This window comes from Cavia porcellus, unplaced genomic scaffold, assembly GCF_034190915.1.
Source record: "Cavia porcellus strain 051 isolate PalLab524CR breed Dunkin Hartley unplaced genomic scaffold, mCavPor4.1 scaffold_17, whole genome shotgun sequence".
Taxonomy (NCBI): domain Eukaryota; kingdom Metazoa; phylum Chordata; class Mammalia; order Rodentia; family Caviidae; genus Cavia; species Cavia porcellus.
This window is the reverse complement of record NW_026947500.1, coordinates 42,034,868-42,059,342: the sequence shown is the minus strand read 5'-3', so window position 1 is coordinate 42,059,342 and position 24,475 is coordinate 42,034,868. Positions and strand designations below refer to the sequence as shown.

The 24,475-nt window shown below is 50.7% G+C and overlaps 1 protein-coding gene across 1 annotated transcript in view; it reads left to right on the top strand.

Annotated features, from left to right (window-relative positions):
- Nucleotides 1-1,333: 1,333 nt before the first annotated feature.
- The window catches only part of Syt13 (synaptotagmin 13), a 37,702-nt gene continuing 14,560 nt past the window's right edge, over nucleotides 1,334-24,475 (top strand). The window contains exons 1-2 of the mRNA XM_063227816.1: nucleotides 1,334-1,644; nucleotides 23,416-23,641. Coding sequence (XP_063083886.1) covers nucleotides 1,462-1,644; nucleotides 23,416-23,641 — 409 coding nt within the window. The 5' untranslated portion in view covers nucleotides 1,334-1,461. The remainder of the gene's footprint in view (nucleotides 1,645-23,415; nucleotides 23,642-24,475) is intronic.

Here is a 24,475-nt window from a genome sequence, read left to right as displayed (position 1 = left end):
CTTTTTCCCTGGAATCTGGGAAGGTCACATGCACAGACAGGATGAGTTTTGCATTTCAGAAGCACCCTTTTTGATACCCTGTACAGAAAAGATCAGGGGCAGACTGTGGCTCCGATCAGAGGAACTTCTGAGCCCAGCTCCTAAGAGAACAGGTGGCCTTCCCTCCTGCCTCTTGGAACCCGGCCACCACACTGTATGACGCTCCTGCTGCCTGGCTACGCTCAGTGGAGGGGAACTGAAGTGTGTGTTAATTGTCTTGCCACTTTTCCTGCTGCAGCGGCCACTATTGACTGGCCACGTGAGTGAGCCATTGGACATCCAGCTCAGTGGGACCCCAGATGGCTGCAGTCCCAGAAGGTGTAGCCCTGAAAACCACCCAGCTGAGCCTGGCCAACCCACAAAGCCAGGGTCAGTAGGGAAGTGTTCTAAGCCACTCAGCCATGGGTAGTTTTTATTCGGGCATCAATAACTGAAAACCTAGATGGGGGCACCCAGCAAGATTCAACCTGCAGGTCAGCAGGAAGAGGCTAGCTGGAGAGATGGTGGACTGGGCCCTCACTGGTTTCTTGGGAATTCATGTGTGAAATCCTGACAGCCCTCCACACCAGAGTCCAGCTCACCTGGAGCACAGCCAGCTTTGCCGATATTTGCTGAATCGGACTCTGCTCTTAATGGAAAACACCGTGATCACTGTCGTCTTGATCCAAGACGGCCCCTCCCCCATGCTTGTGATTCTAATTTCCCCGAATGCTGAGCATGCTTTTATTCTGAATCGTGTGTACTCCTAGGTGCTGCATCTGATGCTCTCTGTCCTCCATAGATGAGTCCTTCTGAGCCTAGGCTTGAGGTTGGGTTCCACATGACCGTGTTTCCAGCTGTCCTGTGTGCCCTCTGAGCCCAGCACCCTCCTCTACACATGGGATGGGAATTTCTGCAGATCAAATGAGATGAGAAAGGTGAACGGCAAGGTCGAACCCAGGCAGGACACAGATGCAAATGGAAGTACTGAAGTTCACCACGACATTGGATTGTCCCGAGTTGGTCTCCCTGTAGGAAGCCTCCCTGCAGGTGAGCTGGGCTGTCTGCCGCTTTACCTGTTAGCAAAGCTCGGAGGGCACTGATGTAACAGCCCCTTTCTGGAGGAGAAAGAGAGTGGTGCACAGAGGGTTAACAGCCTGGTACAGTCACAGGCCTGGGTCTGAGCCCTCCTGGAACCCAGCTGTCCCTCAGGCAGGCAGAACAACCCTAGGTGAGGCTCCTGCCACCTGGCAGGCTGGGCTCCTGTCGGTGGGGGTCCGGTCACATGTTGCTGTCTGACGCGGCTCCAGGGTCAGCCTCCTGTCTGACGTCCTCCCGGTCGCTGCCTCCCTCCCCGCCCCTCTGGCTCGCGGATCAGCGGCAGCGGGAGAGCAGCCTGGCAGCGGGAGGCGGCGGGAAGAGCCCCGCGGAACCAGCACCACCATGGTGCTCTCGGTGCCTGTGATCGCGCTGGGCGCCACGCTGGGCACGGCCACCAGCATTCTTGCGCTGTGCGGGGTCACCTGCTTGTGCCGGCACATGCACCCCAAGAAGGGACTGCTGCCGCGGGACTGCGAGCCCGACCCAGAGAAGGCGAAACCGGGGGTGCTGCAGCCTGCCCAACAGGTGAGCGGTCCCAGTCGCGGGACACCTGGGGAGGTGGCCTCTCCCTGGCGTGATAGGGTTTGACAGGGAGGGACAGAGGATGTGCTCAAGAGCGGCCGGAGGGCTGGGGGATGGGGTCCGGAAGGATAATTGGAGGAGAGGGGCGTGGGGGCTAGGCGAGGAGCCTGAAGGCAGCGAGGGTTATAGGGAGGAGCACGGGGGGGGGGGGGCGGATGGGAGTGGGGGCGGGGAGTGTAGGGCTGCAAGGCTGTGAGGGGACAAGGCGCTGGGAGGGATGGGGGAAGAGTCTGAGAGGGACTGCGGTTTAGCAGTGGCTGGGGACAGGGACTGTGGAAAAGGCAAGGTCTGCAGGACCCGGGGACAGGGGGAAAGTGGGGTCCACGAGAAGGGGGAGCACAGTGGTGGGGCTTGTGTTGGGCACAGGACACAGTGCAGAGAAGAAAACCTGAGCTGGTTCCTCCCACCCCGCTGGCTGTCCCCTAACTGGGGAGCCCGGTGCAAAGGCCAGGGTAGCTGGGGTCTGCAGAGACCACTGGGGGGGGGGGAGGCTCCAAAGGACCCTCCCTGCCCTGAGCGGCTCTCAGCCCCAAGATGCCTCTGAAGCCATCACTGGAGACCGGAGGGCTTTTATCCTATGCCCTCATTCAGTCCAGAAAAGGGCTGTGTCCCCTCAGCCCAAGGCAGCAGCAGGGTCTGCCAGGGGTCCAGACGTGTCCCTGGAGCAGCTGTGATCTCCAGTGTGGTTTCTCACGTGGCTGGCACCGTGTCCCCGGGGAATGGAGAAAGGTCTTGTCAGAGTGCTTAGAGGAAGGAAGCCGACTTAAATGACCTTCTCCGCCCACCCTGCCCGCCCCCAGCTTCCTTAAAGGTCCTGCAGTTCTGGGAGCAGCACTAAAATCCCCCTTTTTCCAGTCAATTATTCACAAGCTTCCAGGACCCCGCATGTGGGCCTGTGTTGGTTACCCGAGAGCGAGCGCAAGTGGCAGGGGAATGGCTGCTGTCCTTGAGGCACTCAGAATCCCAGCAAAGTGACATTGACACTGGTAAACAGGCTGCGGGATGCCACCTGGAGCAGTCTGGGGTTGGCTTTGGTGGGCCTCCCACTGGCAGGGACCCAACGGGCTCCCATCGGGAAGTTGTGACCAACCCTTCAACCTCCTGTCTTGCTCCAGGGACAGTCACACTGCTGCTTTTCAGAGGTGGCACTGCCCTCCCTTCCCTTCCTGGAAAGAACTGCTAGGGACACAGCAGGTGGGACTGATTCCCAGTGGAGCGGACCCCCCACCTCTGTCCTGCTGACAACCAGAAGCCCACACGAGGGCTGATCATCTGTTCAAGCCAAACCAGACCGTGTCTGTCCCCGGCTCAGCAGAATAAGCCAAGGCGAACGGTGGCCTAGCCCTGGGCCAGGCACTGCTTTTAACATACTCCTGAATGCATTGAACAACTCAGCCAAGGCGCATGTGCTGATCTGACTTAACGAGAAAGAAACAGAGGTTCAGAGAGCAGGCGACTTAGCTAAGACCGCACAGAGAAGGTTCAGTCCCCAACTGGAGCTGAGCTGGTCTGACTTTGGGGTCTGTGTCATAGCGTTTCCACTCCATCCCCTCACCTGCCTGATGTATCTCCAGTGTCCCCAGGATGCTTCCATCCTTCCGCAGGCTCGGGCCTCCTGGATTTCCGATCATTCGTATAATACGCCACCTTCTTTCTGCCCGTGTCTCATTTGCTTCTGGCTTCGCACCCTCTAGGCTTCTTGCTGTTGACATGAGAAACAAAGAATTCCCCGTTACACCTTTCCATAATCGTGGCCTGGGTCTTTCACAGCACTTGTTACAATGGGGCCGGGCTTTCAGATCCGCCTACTTGGATACGATTGATTCCCACCTCCTGAAACTAATAGGGGTCCCATAGGACACTGTTGACAAGGAAAGGCATCCTAGCATCCCACCAGCTCGGCTGTGTCTGGGTTCTCTCTCCATGTGCGGCCAGTTACACTGGGCTTCCCCAACCTTGTGTGCTCGCTCTGTAGGGATCTGATAAACACTTGGTACTTGGCACCTGTCCCTCCACATCCTCTCCCCTGCCCTGTTTCCCCCCGGGGATATGGAATCAGGCAACCTGGGGCTGGATCGAGAGGTGTGAATGTGGTGACACTGATTTGTCATAGTAGCTTGGCCGCCACTGTGCTCAGCCACTGACCTAGATAAAGTAAATAAAGAGAAGAAACACAGTCCGTGTCCAAGAAAGTCCACAAGGCGGTGTGCAAGGTGGCCAGGGAGCGGGCGGCAGGTGACAGCGCCAGATGTAAGCAGCACAGGTGCACAGGGAGGGCCTAAATCAGGAAGGCTCTCTGGAGCTGTGCCTAGTGAGAAAGGGTGTGCAGCAGGGGAGCGGAGTCTAATTCCCATGGCCCCAGGAGAGATTTCTGAGGTGTAACCCGTGCCACTGGAAACTGGGGTGTTTGTAGGGTGAGACCCACTCACTGCCTGTGTCTCCAGATGGCATCCTCTCCCTTGCTGGAAAAATTTCTTCCTCTCATTTCTAAGCCAGACTTAGAAATCTGATTTCTGACCTGGATTGGCTGCAGGAAGTTGATATTTCTAGTGATTCTGAAAAGAACTCTGAAACTTTCCCAAGGCTTTGCCAAAGAGTCTAGATTAAGTTTAAGTGGTCTCGGATGGAAAAAACTCACATCTCTATTTACCACTCCTCCCGGCAGATGGTGTTAAGTAGCAGGAAGATCATAAGTTCCACCCCAGCCTGACTAACTTAGCAACATAGCAGGAACTCGTCTCCAAACTTTAAAAAGACTAGAGATGTAGCTCAGTGCAAAGGCCCTGAGTTCAATCCCCAGTACTACAAAAAAAAAAAAAAAAAAAAAAAAAAAAAAAATATATATATATATATATATATATATATATATATATATATATATGAAATGACAGTAGCATTATTAATCCCCGTGACTTTGTCCCCAAGAGAAATCATAGATGGTCCTGGAACTACGGATGTTGCAGCTACTTCCCAGTATCACTGATGCTCATCCATCATTCTAAATTACGGTGTTCAGTAAGGTCCCTGCTAGATCCTGTCGGCTAATGCACTCATACAGAAGCACACACATAGCTAGTTTGCAAGTTGATCTCATTAGGTATTCCTTTGTAGTGTTCCGTCTTTCATTTTCTGCTTTTTCAAGTGCACAGAGAACTTCTCTAGACCACAAAAAAAAATATCGTAGAGCCCGGAAGGTCAGGAAGCCCTGCTAAGTGCGAGGTGGTGGGCTACCGTGGAAGCCTGTGGTTATGGTTCCCTTCCAGGGCCCTGGAGGGTTTCTGCTTGCTGGTCTTAAACACACACGCAGCTGGCTGGGCCTTTTATCCTCCTTTCTTGGCCAGCCCTTTGTTGAATTCAAGGGATTCGGCATGGTCACACTGCCCTCTCCTGGTCACCAGATCACCAGAGACATCCCTGTCACCAGCCCAGCTCTGGAAGCTTGACAGTGACCTGGTGGCTTAAGCAAAGAGAGAGAGGCAGGCATCTGGTGACTGCATCCCCTTCGCTGGTTGCTTCTAAATTTATTTGCATGCAGTATCTATGCCCCTGGCTTCCTTCTCCCCAGAAACTCTTCTTCCTAGGCATCTGTGCAGTGCCCCTCAGCTGGTGCTGGTTCTTTCAGACCAAGACTCTTTCCCAGCAAAAGAGCTGCAGAGCGACAGCCCACTCCTTTCCCACAGCCCAGGACCCTGAAGCCCAGTACCTGGTAGGGTGTGGTCCTGTTTTCAGAAATCTTGCCTTTTAGCATCCTCCCACATGGCCTTGCGACCTTAAATGGATCTTTTCAAATGCATAAGAGGTCTGCAGGGGAACCCTGGTGCTAGCCCCAGAAAGCTGACAGGTGTTCCAAGACGTTAGCAAAATTGCTTGGCCTGTAGAGTGGTCACCACCCCTCTCCCATCCACACCCACAGGTCCTCCTGCCTCGGTGCTATCAAATTATAAAATCCTATCCTCCCTCCACAGACTTGGCGCACCCAAGTGCCTTTCAATGGAACCCTAGTAGATTGATTCCAAGTCTGGTGAACTGATATAAATGAACGCTGAATTTGTATATAATATGTCCATCAGTCCTTTCCCAGTGGCAGGTCCTCACTCTCGGACCCCAGGACACCTCCACCCCAGGTGCCTTCATTATGCTTGTAGGAGTAAAGGTGGGCTGACATTCTCTGCTAATTACTTCATTCATTAAAGGTTAGTGAGCAGTCCCTAGGCCTGGGACATAGCTTTGAAAAGACATATGTTCTTCCTGAGATGGGAGCCACATACAACAGAACAAGCCTCACCATGAGCATGTTACCGGCTTGGGAAACCTTTCAGAGTTATTCCCACCTTGTGTTCAAAACATAGCTCCTGCTAGTTCAGGCTGCTTGTTGCTCTCCTGGGGGTCTCCCTGTCCATCAAAGATCAAGGAGGCCACAGTCATTGCTAAACCCTGCTAACCCCACTTCTGGAACTGATTCAACTCTGGGCTGCTGTGGAGCTACAAGAATTCCTAGTCATGTATTTACTTACTTATTTACTCACTGACTCAATTTTGATCCTGGGGAATGAACCCAGGGCCTCCTGAACCTACTTTACTGGCCCGATTCCCAGCCTTTTAAAAGATTCATTTCTCAGATTCCTATTAGTATCCTGCTGACTGATAAACTCTCCCACCTAGGTAAACAACGACAGCAACAATGACAGCTCCATTTCCATAGGGTAATAAATAACAAAGGTAGAATCGCTTGCATTTATGGAGTCCCTCATCTGTACTAACCACTGTTTGAAGCACTTCAACCACATTAATTCCAATTCCGACAAAAAACCTATGCAATATGCATTATTACTGTTTTCATTTCACAGATGAGAAAAGTGAACCACAGATTGCTTCAGTCACCTCTTCAGTGGCAGAGCCGGGCATCACATTTAGGGAGTTTGGCTCCAGAGCCTATACTCTGGATCACTTGGCAGAACTTAGCAAAAGGAAATTAGTCAAAATTATATACAGACCCTTATGAGCCCTGCTCCTCTGTGTGTCAGCACCCAAAACCTCTGGTGCTGTCATAGCTTTGCTGCCTCGAACATCCTGGCTTCAGGCACAGGTGCAGTTTGGGACCCTTGGGAGAGATTTGACACAGTAAACATGTTTGGGCTGGTTGCTTAGCAACAGAGAAGACAGTAAGAATTTTTCACCAAGAAATTAGCATAGCTTATTTCAGGGGGATGAGCACATCCCTGCCGGAAACACTAAGCCCTTCGAAACCCTCAGCCAGTGGACCGCTATGACTGTGCCTGTTGGTCCTGTCCTTCCAGAGGCAGGTCCTCACCTGTCACATCTCCTTTTCCTTCCCTAACTTCTCCCCTGGGTACAGAACCAGATAGATACTGAAATGCATGGTTCTTCTCTTTGTAGAACTGTGGGTCACCAGAACCTTTCATTAACTCTGTAGAAAATATTGCTGTACCCTTTTCAGAGTTTTAGGGACTCTGGTGCATGATTTAGACAGTGTCCTAGTAGCCAATGACAGCTCCAGTGTCCCATAACTCAGCACCCCCAGAGCTTCCCTGTTGGGAAATCATGCTTTGAGGGTGGAGGAGAACTGCTTCACAGAGCCAAGCACTGGGCACTAAGGGCCTCTGCTCATGCAAACAGGGCTGGACATGCCTGTGCATACCAAGAACACCCCTAGGCAGTTTAATAAGTGGAATGAGTTACCAGAGCGCTAAAGAAAAACAGATGAAAGGGAGTATTCTTTTCTCTCTTCTTTCTACCCTTCTTCTGTCCTTTCCTGCACTTCTTCCTCTCTTGATCATGTTTATTGAACACACACTGTGTGCCCTGGACAATGCTAGGGGTGGGAACCTAGTGGTGACTGCCCCCCCTCCAGTACTACAGTGACCTACTCCCAAGATATTTATGCATGGGGGAAGCCACAGGAAATAGAAGCAGAGAACAAATAAAGTGTGTGTGTGGTGGTGAGTGTTGCTAGTTCTATAAGGGTGCAAGGTGGAGCTGATTCAGTTACAAAGGACAGGGGAGGCTTTTCTGGGCATTGTTGGTCCAGCAGAGAGTTGGAGCTGGAGGATAAGTTAATCAGAACAGTACGGCAGGGTGTCTGGGGCTCCACTCAGAGGAAGGAGCTTGTGCAAAAGTCCTGGGGCAGGAGAAAGTCTCGAGGGGCTGAGAGATAGGCAGGGCTTGGGTGAGCAGGGTTCTTCACTCATGTCTGTACCAAAACATTTACTAATCCTCCTAGGAGGCCATGGAGCTATGTGTGGATGGTATGAAAGCTGTGATTCAAAGCATTTTTGTATTAAGGTAAAATTCACATGAAATTAACCACTTAAACTAGTCTGAATCTGTGCATTTAATACATTCACATCGTTCAGTCACCTCACAACAGGCATGTGGACTATATTTGAGAACATTCTCTAGTTCTAGAACATTCCCTCACTCCAGAAGAAAACCCTGCATCACTCTATCTCTCCCTTCTGAACATTTCATATGAAGAGACCTGTGCAACAAGGATCCTTCTGAGTCTGGCATCTTACACTTAGCATGTTTTCAATTCTATCCATATCATACCATGTGTCAGTTTCTTATTTTTGTGTCTGAAAAAATGTTATACACACGCACAATTTATGTTAGTCTTTTTATCCTGTGGTGGCCATTTGGGTTAATTCTGTTGTGTTTTGTGAATAGGACAGCTGAGTTCATTCCTGTGTATTTATTTGAATATCTTCTCTCAATCCATTTAACTGTACACCAAAGAGTTGAGTTTCCTATCTTACAGTCACTCTACATTTAATTTTGGAAGAATTGCCAAACTGCTTTCCCGAAAGGCCACATCATTCTCCTTTCCCCCGGCACAAACTCTGAGGGCTCTAATTTCCCATCTCTTCCCCATCACTTATTACACTCTTCCTTTCCTGCTCACTGTCACTCTAGTGGGTGCAAACTGTATCTCATAGTAACGTTTTTAAGTGTTTCATATTAAAAATCCCAACATCTTATTTTAGAGTTATCCTTATGTATTCCAATTTACAACCCTGAAAAGCATATTTATTGAAAAACTTAGCCAGTGAATTGGCATGTGAACAAAATGCAGCAAGTAAAAATTCATATAGTGACAAAATAATTGCTAATATGTAATATTCTCTGTATGAGGCAGGAATTTTTAAATTGGTACACAGTAATCGTATTGTATGCAATGTCGTTTCAGCACATCTGTATATTGTGGAATGATCCAATAAGGGTGGTTACCATAATCACTGTAGTGAGAGGACTCATAAACCTCTCTTCTAGAGATTTTGAAATATTGAGTACATTATTGCTGTTGTGGTTTGATCTATAACGCTCCCCGATACCTCATGTGTTCAGAGGTGAATCTTCTAGAAAGTGACTGGGTCATGGGTGCTCGATACTCATCAGTGTTTTGATCCATCTAGGAATCCATAGCTGGAGTGGGGGCAGGGCTGGTTAGTAGAGGGCGTGGCCTAGAGGGTGTGTCTCTCCTTGGCTCCACAACTTTCTCCCTCAGCTTCTTGGCTGCCTGGTAAGAATCACTCTTTGCCCATCATCCCCTCTGCCATCTTGTTTCTGCCCTGGAGCCAGCCAACCACAGACCGCAACCATGAGCCAGAAACCTCTGCTCCTTTGAGCTGGGCCTGTTGGGTATGGTGTCCAGCAGTGGGAAAGTGACTGGGACAGAACCACAGTGACTTCCCTGTGCCACACAACACGGGCACTCATTCCTTCTATGTAACTGTAACTCTAAACCTGTCGGCCAGGCTCTCCTTACCTCCCACCTCTCTGCCCTCCGAAGCCTCTGTGACACGATTCTCCTCTCTACTTCTGCGACATGAACTATTTTGGAACTTACACATCTGAGTGAGATCATATAGCGTTTGTCTTTCTGGGTCTGACCTGATCCACGTTGTCACATATGATGGGATTCTGTTTATTTCCCAGCTGGATAATGTTCCATTATGTGTACCTACCGCATTTCCTTTATGCATCCAACCATCCTTGACTGTTGAAGTTGATCCCAGTCCCAGCTAACATGGGAATGCAGATGTCTCTTCTTTGCATGTATACCCAGAAGGTGATTGCTGGATCACATGGCATTTGCATTTTTTCAGGACCCTCAGGAAATAATGGCTGTGCCTTACTTTTATTCTCCCCAACAGTGCAGAAATTCTCTTTCCCCACTTCATCCCCAGCACTTGCTGCCTTGTCTTTTTTGATACTGGCCATTCCAACTGGAGGAAGGTAGCTCCTCTATGTGGTTTGGATTTGCATTTTCCTAATGATTTGTGACTGTCTTAGTCACCTTCTCATTGGTAGAACTCAATACCTGACACCAACAGATTAAAGAGGAGACATTTATTTTGGTTCACATTTCAGTTCTTAGCTGGCTCCAAGGCAGGACAGCATGGCACAGGAGACAGCATGGCACAGGAACACGGCAGAGGAGGGCTGCTCATAGCCTGGCAGCCAGGCAGCAGAGTGAAGGGAGGACCTGGGAATGGAGATAAACCCTTCCGGGTCAAGCCCTCCGTGACCCACCCCTTCCAGCCACACCCCGACTCCCAAAGCAATTCAGCTATAGGCCCCCAGGATCCAGTCACCTTCCAAAACCCACCTAAGTACACTTGGGGAGACCTCTAGACACAAACCATGATGATAGTGCTGAGGAGTTTTTCACGTACCTGTTGTCCACGTGCATGGCTTCTTTTGAGGAATTACTTAGGTCTTTTTCCCACTTTTGAAAAGGATTGTTTGGGCTGCTCTGACTTTCATTTTTAACACACTCATCCATCACTGGCAAGGTTTTGGTTTTTTGTTTTTTTGTTTTTTATCGGTACCAGGGATCGAACTCACGACTGCCTGCTTGCAAGGCAGGTGCTTATGCCGCTGAGCTAAATCCCCAGCCCACGGCAAGGTTTTAACACACATTCACTGCTGTGGTGAGTACTTATTCAGATAATCCACATGGGCGTGGTGAAAGCTCGGTGTGGCCCAGGAGTCTTACAGGAGTGGGGCCGGTGGTGTCCTGACTCTCCTGTTCTGCCCATCAAGTTGGCACCTGCTGCTCTGCTCCATAATTATGTTGAATGTCTGTCCTTGCCCCCCCATTCCCAAGCTTTAGCCCCCCATGAACCTCATCATGCTTCGCCCCCATCCCTGGGGGCCCTACGATCCCAGGTGTTATATAGCATCTTCCCACATCATTTCCTCATGTGTGGGCATTGCCAGGCCAGTGTGGCATCCTCAGCAGGGCTGCTGTGATGCTCTCACACATGGGTTTTCTCCCCCAGGAGATTCAGTAAGCGCTGATTCTTTAGGTGACGCGTGCTTCCGCCACTTTAGATTATAGAAAACTCCTAGGCAATTTGTGCAGGACGCTGACTGGGGGCTTAGGGGCAGACTTGGTCTGCATTATCATTCTCTCCATTAAACTAATGGCATACAACCAGCTGCCTTGTGGAATCCACCGGCCAGCGCACTTCCAGGAACATAGTACAGTTAAACGACCAACAAGGGAGGGCTCTGCATATGTAACTATAAACAAGGCAGGAGGGAGAGCCCTGTGGAATTCTGGGATGCTGCACCTTTGACCCACACTGAGCCTCCAGTATTTTGACATCTTCCACTGACTCACCCACCCTTGTCTGCTCATTAAATCCAAGGCACACGTTTTCTTCTTAGAAAGCTGAGCAGGGCTTAGTAGATATCAGAAGCCAAGAGGAAGCTCGAGTGACTGAATGAGAGAGACTGGGTGAGCAAACGAAGCAGGAAGCGAGGAGGGGCTGCTGCCTCTTCCGGAAGCCAGAATACAAATCCCAGGCGCAGAGAGGCGAGGGAAGGCACTGAGTTTTCCAGTGCCTCTTTGGGCTTGCCCCATCTGTCAAGGAATCCACACAAGCAGGGAGTGTGGCAGCTGTGGCACTGACCCCAGGGCCTTCACACTGAGCTAACCTCTAGCCTTTTCATTAGTAAAACTTTTTTTTTTTTAAATTTTGAGACAAGTTGCTCAGGCTGGGCTCAGACTTGCGATTCTCCTGCTTCAGCTTCATACAGTGCTGGGGATTCCAGGCATGTGCCTCTGTACCCAGCTAGCTTCACTTTTTATTAAAGTGGGCTTTTCCGGGTCTCCACTTCCGGTCCCTGATCCCTTGGTTAAGGATGAGTGGGGGCACTGGAGGGGACAGAGTTTGGAAACCAAGGTGTGGTTAGAGAAAGCAGATGGGGCTGCAGGAAGAGCTGGTGGGAACTGCATTTTAGACAGCTCCCTCCCTTGGAAGGCATGTAACTGGCAGCTCCACGTACTCTCGGATTTGCAGGCTGGTGCTTCACCTCCAAGAAAGCACATGGCTCTCAGAGAGAACCCAGCAAAGGCAGGGGAGCTACTCCAAGAGCAAACATCCCAGACCTGCATACCCGCTAGAAATGTGTCATCAGATGAGCCTGTGACTTCCACACCAACAGAGCCGGTCCTCAAGGCAGGAAGCAAGGCTGCCATCCCTTACAGACACGCAGAGGACACAAAGGGACCTGGCCTCATTCTACCACCCTGGAGGCTGTCCCTTGATGTCAGACACCCACGAGATTCAGTGTCGGGTCACAGTCTTTGGGATGGAATCTGTCCCCAGTATGACAGTGGTATGAGGTGCTGGGACCTTTAAGAGGCGGAGCCTAACAGGACTGGTGAGATCACTGAGTGCACTGCCCAGCCCCCAGGAGGTTAAGGTAGTTCAGGACAGGGGTGCATAAGAGTGAACAGCACCCCAGAATCACTTTCTGGCTTCCTGTCTTGCCATGTGACCTCTCCATCCTGTGTGTGTCCCCACTCTAGTGTCATGCTGTGGGCCCTTGATGCCATGCTACTGGGACTACCAGCCTCCAAAATTTTGAGCCACGAAATCTCTCTCCCTTTTCTTTTTTTTTTTTTTTTTTTTTTTTTGTATGAATTACTCAGCACTGGGTTCACGGGAGTGCAAAAGATATAGCTCAGCAGGCACAGGGCCTGCCTGGCAAGTGCAAGATCCTGAGTTCAATTCCTGCTACCAAAACAAAACAAATATATATATATATATATATATGTTCATTCATGGAAAATGGACTCATCTGCTACCCAAAAGAGAAAACTGGCCCTTAAAATGAAAATACTCATCTCATGATTAAAACGATGAGCTATAATAAGATGCAAACAGACTAAAAAAAATAAGCCTGAGTGTGAATTCAGAATCAATCCTGTTCTAGCTAGGCAGCCCCGCCAGGCTGACCCTCAGCTTCCTGGAGGAGGAAACGAGGCAGGGGTAAGGTTCGCTGAGAGACGCTGAACACAGAATGAGGCAGCGCTCACAAAAGCCCCCGGCAGCCTCCGCACTGACTCAGAGCACACTTAGGTGCCTGTGAATCATTTCCCTGTGTGTGACAGGAGTGGTGCGGGAGCTCAGGGGCCTCCAGGAAGTGGTCACTGAGACCTGCTCTGATCTGCCGCAGAGCTGGAGACCCCTGTCTTTAAAAACTATGTATTTCCACTGGACTTCAACTCAGTATGAAGCCCAGGCAAGCCCTGAACTTGCAGTGATCTTCCTGACTCAGCCTCCCCATTGCTGGTATAACAGGCATGCACCACCCTGCCTAGCCTGTAAAAACATGTTGAACCCCTTATGGTGGATCCATAATTTCTTATGAAGCACATATGTGCTTATGTATTGTTTATGCATTTACATTAATACATCTTGTACCTAATACAGCATGTACAATCACACCTCTTTAAATAATAAAATGAAAATAAATTATAAGATGAAATGCTATTATTTTATGCCCTTCCCCAAACAGACTATCTTGCACACCTGAGTTGCATACAGTGAGTGTCACTTACTGGGTAAAGGGATAGAAGATGAGGCTTTCAAAGATGCTAGGCATAAGATACATGCAAAGGCCCTGTGGCAAGAAGTATCACATAGGAGGGACTAAATGAGGTCTCAAGTGAGGGCACAAGAAGGAATGGTAAGGAGTGAATGGTGGGCCAGGCTGGTATAGCACCACCCTCCCAGGGGCTCCAGGGCCACCACATGTAGGCTTTTAACACAGGAGCAGCGGGAGCTTCTGAAAGGTCTGGAGCAGGTAGGGATTGGATCTGAATTTCGGGAAGATCTTCCCGGGTGCCATGTGGAGAAGACTGGATGGAGGAGAACAGAAATGGGGAGACCTGGGGAGATCTGGGGAAGGATTGGAGAGTGCCTTAGTTACATTTACCCGTTGTCAAGACAAAATACCTGACGCCCAAAGCTGGGAAGGAAAGGTTTATTTCTTACAGTTCTTGGAGATTTCAGTGCATTCCCAGCGGCTCCAAGGCAGGGCGGTGTGCCAAGGCTGCCATTCATAGCGGCCACAAACAGCAAAAGAGAAAAACTCACCTTCTTCCGGCCACTACATCATATCCTGGCTCCACCCCTAGGTGGGTATAAGCACTCACACGACCAATCCGAGGACTAGACAACAAACCAATCACAAAGGCTAGATTTGGTCGCATCCATAATTGCATGAGTCTTGGGAGCCACTAACATAAATCACAACAGAGAGACACGGGTGGCCTGACCAGTGTGGTGGCAGAGGTTTGTAAGAAACAGACTGGCTTTCAGGGTGGGCCACTTGTGAGCTCAGGAAGAAAGAGAGGTTAGCAGATGACAGTGGGTTTCATGTATCCAAACAGATGGGGATGACATTTAGCAAAACAAGAAACACTAAGCTACCCAGGCAGGGCTCAAACTCACAATCCTGCTGCCTCAGCCTCCCAGAGTGTAGAGTGAAACGCTGATGTACTTACAGTCAATATGGAGAAGGGCAGAGTCAGTCAATGGCCTGTTCTACCAGCAGCCCCTGTGCCATACAGTGCTCCTGGGGGCTGAGCGGTTCCTGGGTCTGCAGCCTGTGACACCGTGCAGGATACAGCTAAGGTGTTCACAGCCCGGACCTGGTTTCTGGCTCAACTAGTGGTTTGGAGTCTTTAAAAAATGAGCCAAGGCTTCCACAGGGAGCCTGGCAAGCTCCACGGCTCCACAGACTGTCCCCAGGCCAGCACCCCACGGACCTCTTCAGGGGCACAGAAGGGTGACCACACCTGCAGTCCCTGCTGCCAACAGGACCCTCAGCTCCTTGGCGCTGCCTGATCACCTTGGGGAGCCTGAGCTGACTGCAGCAGAAATGGAAAGGCAGCTGGATGGATGAGCAGCGTGGGTCACCACGCCATCCTTACAGGACCAGAGCGGAGTGATTTGATTTCTCCGCCACAGATGAGCAGCCGAGGAGCAGACCACAGGGCTGTGGGTGCAGCCCGATCCGTCCTTCCCTCCACGTGCGACCTCCAGCCAGTGACAGGAGCTTCCCACGTGTCATCGGGCAGCCCCATCGGCTGTGTCTTAGCTGCTGAGCTGTCCTAAGGACTCAGTCCATGAAAACGCAATGCCTTGTGCCCGGAATTTGTGGATATTGCAAGGAATTGAACATTGGAGGGGTGAGAGCCGGATGGGAAACCACTGCTGCCGCCAAAGCCCCTCTGAGTCCTCCTGTGCTGAGCCCGGCTGACCTGTGCCACACTTCCTGTCCCACTGTCAGCGGTGTTCCAGGCCCGAGGGAAGCCCTGCTGGCACAGATGGTGACAGGACGCTCCCTCCCTGCCAAGTTGCCCCTTCCTTCAACGACAGCTTGGCTCCTGCCTGGCAACTATCTCTGTTCAAACAAACTGGCCTGTGTTGGGTGGCTTTCGTCCACTCCTGAATGTCACCTGTGCCTGCTACTCCAGGCTCCACAACACTCACCCTTCCATACCGAGTCCTTCACTGCCCGAGGCTCTGCCCATGTCTCTGTCCATGCCTGCCAAGTGGCATGTCCTTGTCTCCCAGGAGGACTGTGCACTCCTTTCCTGCCAAGACCTTACTGAGAGGGGCTTGGTTCCTGTCAGCCGTGGCCACCAGCCCCTACAGTCAGCAAGAGGAAGTGGACAGGCAGAGAGTCAGGCAAGGAGCAGGCCTGTGGCCCAAAGCCGGGGTAGCTGCGGCCATCCAGGGACGCTTGAAGTCTCCACTCTTCAGGAAGGGAAGTCAGAAAAGAAGGCATGCGGTGCCATTCAGAAAACAGAATGCAAATCTTCTTCTGTGTGGCGTTCAAGGGCCTTTAGCAGCTGGCATCGCGACTTCTTTCCAGCTCCAGCTGCCCAGCTTCCTCTTTCTCTTCTGCTGAATCTGTGTCCCCTGCTTGCTCCCTTCCTGATGCAGGCTGCTGCCTGTCCATATTAGAGACACCTCTGCTCCCCATGATTAGTTCTCCCTGAATGCTGGGTCTGCTCAGCTCAGAGTCTAGACTTGAGCACCGCTCCCAGACTAGGGGTGGAGCTCAATGGCAGAGCATTGGCTCAGCATGCTTGAGGCTCTGAGTTTGGTTCTCAGCATCACAAAAAAGAAAAAAAAAGCACCTATATTTACTTATCTTTGTATCAAAGGAAAAGTATCAGGAATAGCAAACAGCTTTCATCTTGCTATGGATTCCTACCCCTCGCTAGTGGCTTCCTAGAGTACTGAGCTGAGCAGGCTGTGTCTCAGCAGGAGACAAGGCTGTGATCGATTAGCCATGTCTGCCGTGAGCATAGGTGGAGACCATGGCAGGGCGCTGAGTGTGTGTGGTTTCATCTGATTGGCTAGCAGCCCAAGGTGGAGGCTTGGGGCGTCAATCTGAAGTATAACAAGAATCCAGCAAACCAGTCCCTGATGTGAAGCCCTCCTTTACAACTCTATCCTTGTTTTTCTACCCTTTCGCACATCAGAGGACAGGTGTCTTAGATTAGTGTTCCCTGCACTTTTGACACACCACATCACCGCTGATAGATCGAATTTCATGCTTGAAGGATTCTGGAGAATGCACTTCCTTCTCCTCCTCAGAAAATTGTCTGAGAATGCAAATGTGTAAAAGGGGTATTGTTGCAAGAAGAGCCCTGAGTGTGCTCTAATCAGTTTTTACATGAGTGGAAACAATCAAGTTTTGAAGCTTTAACTATCGTTTCTGATAACCTGGCACAATAACAGGGCTGAAGATTGTCCCTGGAACCAGTGTCTTCACCAATTACACAAGAATTACAGAATCAAAACATTCTGGAGCCTCTCTGAAAGATCCCAGATTCAATGTCAAGAAAACTGATATTCTGCTATTCAGCATCCTGCGAGGCTGAGGCAGGAAGATGGTGAGTCTGAGCCAGCCCGGGAAGCTTAGCAGTTTAGCGAGACCTGTCTCAAATTTTTTAAAAAGGGAACGGGAGACGTGATCCAATTTTCAAAAAAAGACTTTAAAAACAAAATTACTGTCTTAGGAAAACTAACGTTCAAAACTTGGTCACCCCAAATCAGAAATCAAGAAAAGAGATCTACAGATTAAAATGAGCTCTGCTGGTCCAATCACAGAGACCACATTAAACACAATGATTCCCACTTGCAGAAAACACAGACAAGGCAGAGCTGGGCTCTGCCCTCTGCCACTGACCTAGCGCAGCAGAAAGACTTGGGGTCCCTCGGAGAGCAGTACAGTAAGGGGCACGGACACCCTGGAAGACACAAAGAGCCCGCTGGCAGGTGGGGGTGGTGAAACGGCACTTTTATGCCCAAAGAAAGTCCAGCCCCAAGTCCAACCTGAAGAGAAGAAACAAAACTGGGCCACTAGACTCCTGGCCACAGGGAGGTGGGAGATGGAGCCATCACTAGCTCTGCAGCACCTGATAGAGCATCAGAAGCAATGACCTGGACCTTGTCATCTTTATCTGCTGTGGTTGGGTCCAGAGACGCACCCCACAGTCCCATGCAGGGTCATGGGCTGGTTACCAGCGCTGGCTTTGGGGTGGCCTTCTGCTCAAAGCCCAGCTCTGTCACAGATTAGCTGTGTGAGCAGTTTCAACCTCTCTGAGCCTCAATTTCCTGCTCAATAGAGAAAACTGTTATGTTGTTTTCACTTTCCTTTATAAACATTAGGATATGTGACATAAAAAAAAAATTCAGCGCTTCCATAAAGGGCTGAGTAAAGGTCAAATGCACTGAAGTGTGCACCATCACAGTGTCCTGTGCATAGGAACACAGGGGAGGTGGGGGCCACATTGCCCGCGTGGGTACTAGGCAGCTACCTCTGAAATCAGGGCGAAGACCACCCAGAGAAGGATGACTCTGGGAGGAACATGGGGCCTCTGGGAAGTAGCCAGATCATGGGGATAGTCTTCATGTGGGGCTTCAGTGCCCTCCAAAGGAGAGACATGGAAGAGAAGAAAACCAGGCAGTCTCACCAAGCATCAGGTCCCCTGGCCTTTCCTCTTGGACTGCTGACATCCAGAACTGTGAGAAATAAGCAGCTGTTGTTTAAGTCACCCAGCCTCTGGCAGTTTGTCATAGCATCTTGCACTAAGAGATAGGGATGTCTCCTGCAAGGAAGGATCCTTAGCAGCATTCCTGGCATCTAACCGGTGATAGTTCGCAGCCCTTCGTGGTCCTACAGTGTCAGTAGCAGTAACACAGTCCCAGATATGACGACCAAAAGTGTCTCCAGGCACTGCAGGTGTCCCTGAGGTACACAGTTGCTTCTAGTTGAGAAGCACTGATGTAAGTGGATTTAGGCACTGTGTATTTTTAAGCCTGTGCCTTCTTTTTTCTTTGTTTGTTTTGTTTTTGGAGGGGGTTTGGTCTTTTTGAGACTGTGCCTTGCTATGCAGTTCAGACTGGCTCTGAGCTCACTTTGTAGCCCAGGTTGGTCTCAAACTTGCAACGATCCTCCTGCCTCTATCTCCTGAGTACTGGGATTACAGGTGTGAGCCACCATGCCAGGCTTGTGCCTTCTTTGGCTTAGCATGTTTTATGATTCCTCCATACTGCTGACTGTCCCTAAAATCCCTTTTATTGTGGAGGACACATCCAAAACTTCCTCATTCTTACAGACCTGGGATGTTCTTCATTTGGCAGTAGTATAAATAAAGTTGCCATCATTAGCCACGTTTAAATCTTTTTGTGTATTTATTTTTCATGTCCCTCTGTAAATAACAAACAGTGCCTCTAATGGTCGCCTTCCCATTGCTGGACAGGACAACATACACCTGGAACTTAAAGGAGGAGAGGGTTAACTTGGCTCACGGTTTCGGAGGGTGCGGGCACAGTTGACTGGCTCTGAAACAGGAACAGCATGACAGAGAGTCTGGTGGTGCAAAATACTTAGTTCATGATGAGCTGGAAGCAGACTAACGGGAAAGCACCAGAGAGAAAGGAGCCGGGGATTAGACAGCTTCCGTGGCCCACCCAGACACATTTACAAGTGTGCATTACTCATCTGTTAAGCCAATAAAATTGACAGTTCAGTTTAGCAGTCACAGTAGGATTCCTGGGTCATAGTACAGTTATATATTTAATTCTTAAAACACTTTTTGGTCAAATCAGCCCGCCATTTTCCCTCCCACCAACAACAGACAAACATTTCCATGTTTCCTATCTATGCCAACACTGTTTATTGTCAACATTTTGAATTGTAGTCATTCTACTGGGTGTACTGTTGCACATTTGTGTCTGTATTTTTTAATACCTTCATGGATAATGCTCACAAGCAACTGTATTTGTTAGCTATTGCTGCGTAACAAATAAGCCTAAACTTAGTTGCTTAAAATGACATTATGCACTAGAACCTGTTCAGGTCGAGCATGGAGTCTTCCTAGCTGCAAGGCACTGGTTGCAGCTGTGTCATCTCAGGGCTCCTCGGGACAGGTTCTACCTCCCCACTGCTCAAGCCTGTGTCCTAGCCACTCATTTTGCACACCACCAATCAAAGCTTCAGGGTTAAACAAATCTGGCTGGTGCTTATAGGGGTTTGCTGTGCCCAGCTCTGTGTTCCAGTGCCTCTCCTTGGCCACCTTCTCTCACCCTCAGTCAGCCCAGGACATAGATCCTGTTACCAGAATCCCAGTTGTACAGGTGGAGAAACCAGGCACAGGGAGGTTGATGAACGGGTCCAAGATCACACAGCAGGCGCCTGACGGCACTTGAGGTCCAACCAAGCTGTCTCACATGCTGGCCTGACCACCTGACCAGCAAGCCACAGTTCAGACTCAAACTCTCACACACATTTACTGTGCGTAGTCAGCACTATTAGAGCCCAGAGTTATGGAATCCCACGGGTCCCTTCCTCAGGACTCTGCCCAAAACTCTCGCTTCTCCTCCAAGTTCAAGTTCAAGGGCAAAGCTGTGATTTCCACCCCCAGCTGGGATACTCCGCCACTTGCATTTCCCCGGTGCTGTAATTTAAGAAGGATGTCCCAGCACGAGTCCTGAAGTTAATAAACAGCCTTTAGATGAAAAGTTAATCATGTCACGGTAGGGCTACAAGTTTGTTTACAGATCATTAACTACATAATTAATTTCTGCTTTCCCGGCAGAAGCCCCGTAAGAGACAGCATCTGTCTGGTTCACCACGCTTGTGCTCCTAGCACTCACCTAGGACCTGCCCTGCAATAAGGCTTGATAAATATTTGCTCATCAGATGACAGTGTGGGTCCACCTCTCCCCTGCCCTGGCCATCTGTCTTAGCCTGGACTGCTCTTAGGAAGCAGGGGCAAGTGCTGGGCACAGTGCGGAGCCACCCAGTGCCATTAGGGGACAACCCGGTCTCCAGGGTCCCCCTTCACTCAAGGGCTCTGTGGGGAAGAGCGATACAGAGGAGGGAGAGGAGCTCACTGCCTGCTTCCTGCACGGACAGATGAACTCCTCCCTGAAGAGTTTTTCGGCTTTTAGTTTTTCACGTTTTTAATTGTAGGAAACACACATAATGAATTTACCAGCTTAAGGTACTTCATAATGGCATCCAAACATCCCCACCGTTAATCTCCATAGTGCTTTTCACGCTGTAAAGCAGGAATTGTGCTCACTAAACCCCACCTCTCCACTTCCCTTCCTTTCCAGCCCCTGGCAACCTCTGCTCCACTTTCCACTCTGACGGTGGTCACTCAGGGATCCTGTGTGGGGTAAGCGGGATTATACAGTAGGCAGCTTGTCACGGCTGGCTTCTTTCAGGCACTGTCCTCTAGTTAATGTCACCTGTGGGGTAGCGTATGTCAGAATCACCTTTTTCAAGGCTAAATAATATTCCAACGTGTAGCCCATCTTGTCCATTCATCTATTGGTGGGCATGGGGGTCACCTCCATGCTGTAACTATTGTGCATAATGCCCCTGTGAACTTGGGTATGCAAGTAACTCTTTGACACCCCTGCTTCCAATTCCTTGGGGTACGTGCTTATGGATATGGTAATGCCATAGTAAGTTATTTGAGGGAGAGTCATCTGTTTTCCACAGCAGTTGTGACACTGAAATTCCCAACAGTGCACAGCTTGCTAATTTTTCTGTATTCTCACAACATTTCTCATTTTCTATTTTACGTTTCGTTGTTAGGTGTTGAACCAGCGCCTTTGCACTGAGCTACATCTCGGTCCTTTTGTGTGTTTTATTTTGAGCCAGTGTGTCACTGAGTTACCCAGGCTGGACTCGAATATTCGGTCCTCCCATCTCAGCTCCCCGGAGTGCTGGGTTGTAAGCGTGCACCGCTACACCTGGTATTTTCTGGCTTTTTTGACAGCAGCCACCCCAGTGGGTGTGTGGTGACTCCTGCCACAGTCTGACTGCAGTTTCCTATCAGGGAAGCTGAGTGACTTTTCACGCACTGGGCGACCCTTTGTAGATCTTCTTTGGAGAGCATCTGCTCAGGTCATTTATCCATTTCCAAATCGGGTGGTTCAGATATTGACTCTCAGCACATCTGGTTAGTTTGCTGGTGGACAGTGGCCCTGCTCTGTCTCATCCCAGCAACCACAGAGAAGCCCCCGATAGAAGGCAGCGCTGTGCCCATCCGACTCCGACAGGTGCAGAGGTGGCCACAGTGGGCAGAGCCTGTGACCCAAGGTCCAGGGAGAATCTGAGAGGCTCCTCAGAGGGGTCTGTTGCTGGGCTGGACGGGCACAGCTGGGTGCCTGCTCCCTAACTTTGGGATTCTGGGCCCCCCTGGAAACCTTCCTGACTCGTTTATCTTTCCCTGGCGTGGGGCCGTGTAGACAGAGGATACCCGGTGTGGAGTCTTTCCCGCCCCACTCACTGCGGGAGGCCTCTGCTGGGCCAGGTCTCCCCCTCCTGCCTCCCGGGCATGCTTGCCCTTCACCTCTAATTCACTCCCTGGACTCCCCAACCTCTGCTCTGCTTCGACAGTACTGAGCTCTTTTAAGATGCATGTGGAAGGTGTGGAGAAACCAGGGAGTTAGCTGCTGGATGTGGCCAGACCCGGAACACCGCCATCAGGGCTTAGAGAGCCGCTCTAGCGAGCAGCTGGGATTTCCCCGCTTTGAGAAGCGACTGCAGCATATCGAAAATGACGTGAAATTTGAAGTCAAAATATTCAAAGGTGCAATTATCCATTCCAGTTCATCAGCTGCCTGACAGTGAGCTCCTGGGCCTGTGTCCTGCCTGTGAAATGTGGGGAGCGATCAAAGTACACAGCAAATGTTTCAGTTTATAAATGCCTTTCAGCAAAAGATACCTGGCCAATTCCCCCTGGCTTCCAGCACACACACACACACACACACACACACACACACACACACACACACACGCACGCACTCTTGTCCCATGAACCTTGACACTCTCTGAAGCAGCTCCATAAGTGCTCCTTCGTGAGCATCGTTGTAAGACGAGATAAAATAAGAGTCAGGAAAACACAGTGAAGGCTGCTTGAGTGCCAGCCCACAGGCGGGCAGGCTGGCAAAAACCGTGTCCTCATCTACTTTATTCGCTAGACCTGACCCGGGGTATCTTCTGCCTCTTCCCACAAAGTCAAAGTCATCATGAAAGGGAAATATCATCCATCAATTCAGGACATCCAGGCAGCTGCCACAACACAACCAAAGACCCTCACGAAAGAGGATTTCCAGAGCTGCTTCAGAAAGCTGCAGACATGATGGGATCAGTGTGTTCAGAGTGGTGGGGGACTCCGAGGGGCATCCATGGCCATGTGTCTTTTAATTTGCATGTTCACCTTGTATGTAATCGCATCTCATAGTACAATACATGTAACTCCGGTTTAGCTGACAGCAGAGGTGGATGTGACTTTGGGAAACATAAAGGCCACAGACGTGAGCGTGCTTCTATCCTGTCCTTCTGTCTGGAGCCCTTCTCCCACCCCTCCCTCTGCCTTCCACACTCCTGGTCTTCCAGCTCTAGCTCACCCTCAAGATCCAAGGCAGACAGATTTGGGGTAACCTCCGGGATGACCAGGGCCAGGCTGGGCAACCCTCTGCAGGCCACCACAAGAAGTCTGGACTTGTCCCAGGGTAGTGGCAGCAACTGGCCTGTCTGAGCCCTGGGTGGAGAAGGGAGGGGAAGAATAAGAGAAGGCAGAGACAGGGGACAAGAGCCGAGTGGTGAGTGGTGGCCACCCAGATGGAGAGGGCAGGGATGGATGACTGAGGCCACATCTCCATGGGCCCCGCAGTGGCTCGTGGCCCTGTGTGCTGCTGGGCTGGGAGGAGGCCTTTTCTCTTCCCTTTTGGAACACAACAGAACCACACCTCGCCGGGCTCAGCCTCAGGTGAAAGGTCAGGTCACACCTTTGCGCCCCTGGGTAGGAATCAGCAGGACGCCCCCTAGCCAGCTGATTTGTGTTTGCAGTTCAATGTGAAGAAATCCACGGAGCCCGTGCAGCCCCGCGCTCTCGTCAAATTCCCGGACATCTACGGCCCCAGGCCGGCTGTGACAGCTCCGGAGGTCATCAACTACGCGGACTACACACTGGGCACCACGGAGGAGCCTGCTGCGCCCGCCAGCCCTCAGCCCCCGAACGACAGTCGCCTCAAGAGGCAGGTCACAGAGGAGCTGTTCATCCTTCCCCAGAACGGTAGGGGTCTCCTCTGCCTGGGGGGCCAACGCAGGATGGGGCTGTCCACATCACTGTGATGATTTGTGTGACCTGGCCACATGCAGTTGAAAGGGACGTCCCTTTCCAGTCAGGGAATGCAGCTATGGAGAAAGAATAAAGCATAGTAATTAAACTGCAGGCTACACTTGCCGCATAGCATCAGTCATGCTGCTAACCTTTCTGAGCCTCAGTCTCCTCATCTATAAAATGGGATCATCCCATCACCATCCTGTCAGGCTTGTGGAAAAATGTGAATAAAATTATGGCTTTACATGTTCAGTTCAGGGCCTGGCACATAACCAAAACCTACACTTTACGTTACTGTTTGATTGTCCTTTCCATTGGCATCAGAGTGGGCAGAGCAGCGTCCACAGGTGGACAGTGCCAGGCGGGGCGTGGGGTGACACAGCAGGCAGATGTGGTCCCTGATTCAAAAGACCGTGGAAGCTTTTTAGGAGTGGGAAACAAAGCCAGGGAGCAGACACAGTGTTTTGAGGTCTGGGCTTTGTTTGAAGAGGGGAAGACAGAAGCAGCCCATGACTTTGACCTTGACTTCACCTCAAAGCATTGCCTGGCCTGGATTCTCCTGTACCCACACTCCCCAATGGACGGGGCTCCAGACCGGGAGCCCAGGGACCAGGCTGGCATGGGAGCATGTGTGTGTGGCACCTGCAGCCCGGAGGAAGGAATCTGGGGGGCTTTGAACCTCCAGGTTTTCCCATCTACACTTTAGGTCGATTTAGAATGGATCCATTCAGCCAAGTGTGATGGTGCACACCAGTGACCCCAGCCTTCTAGGAGGCTGAGGCAGGG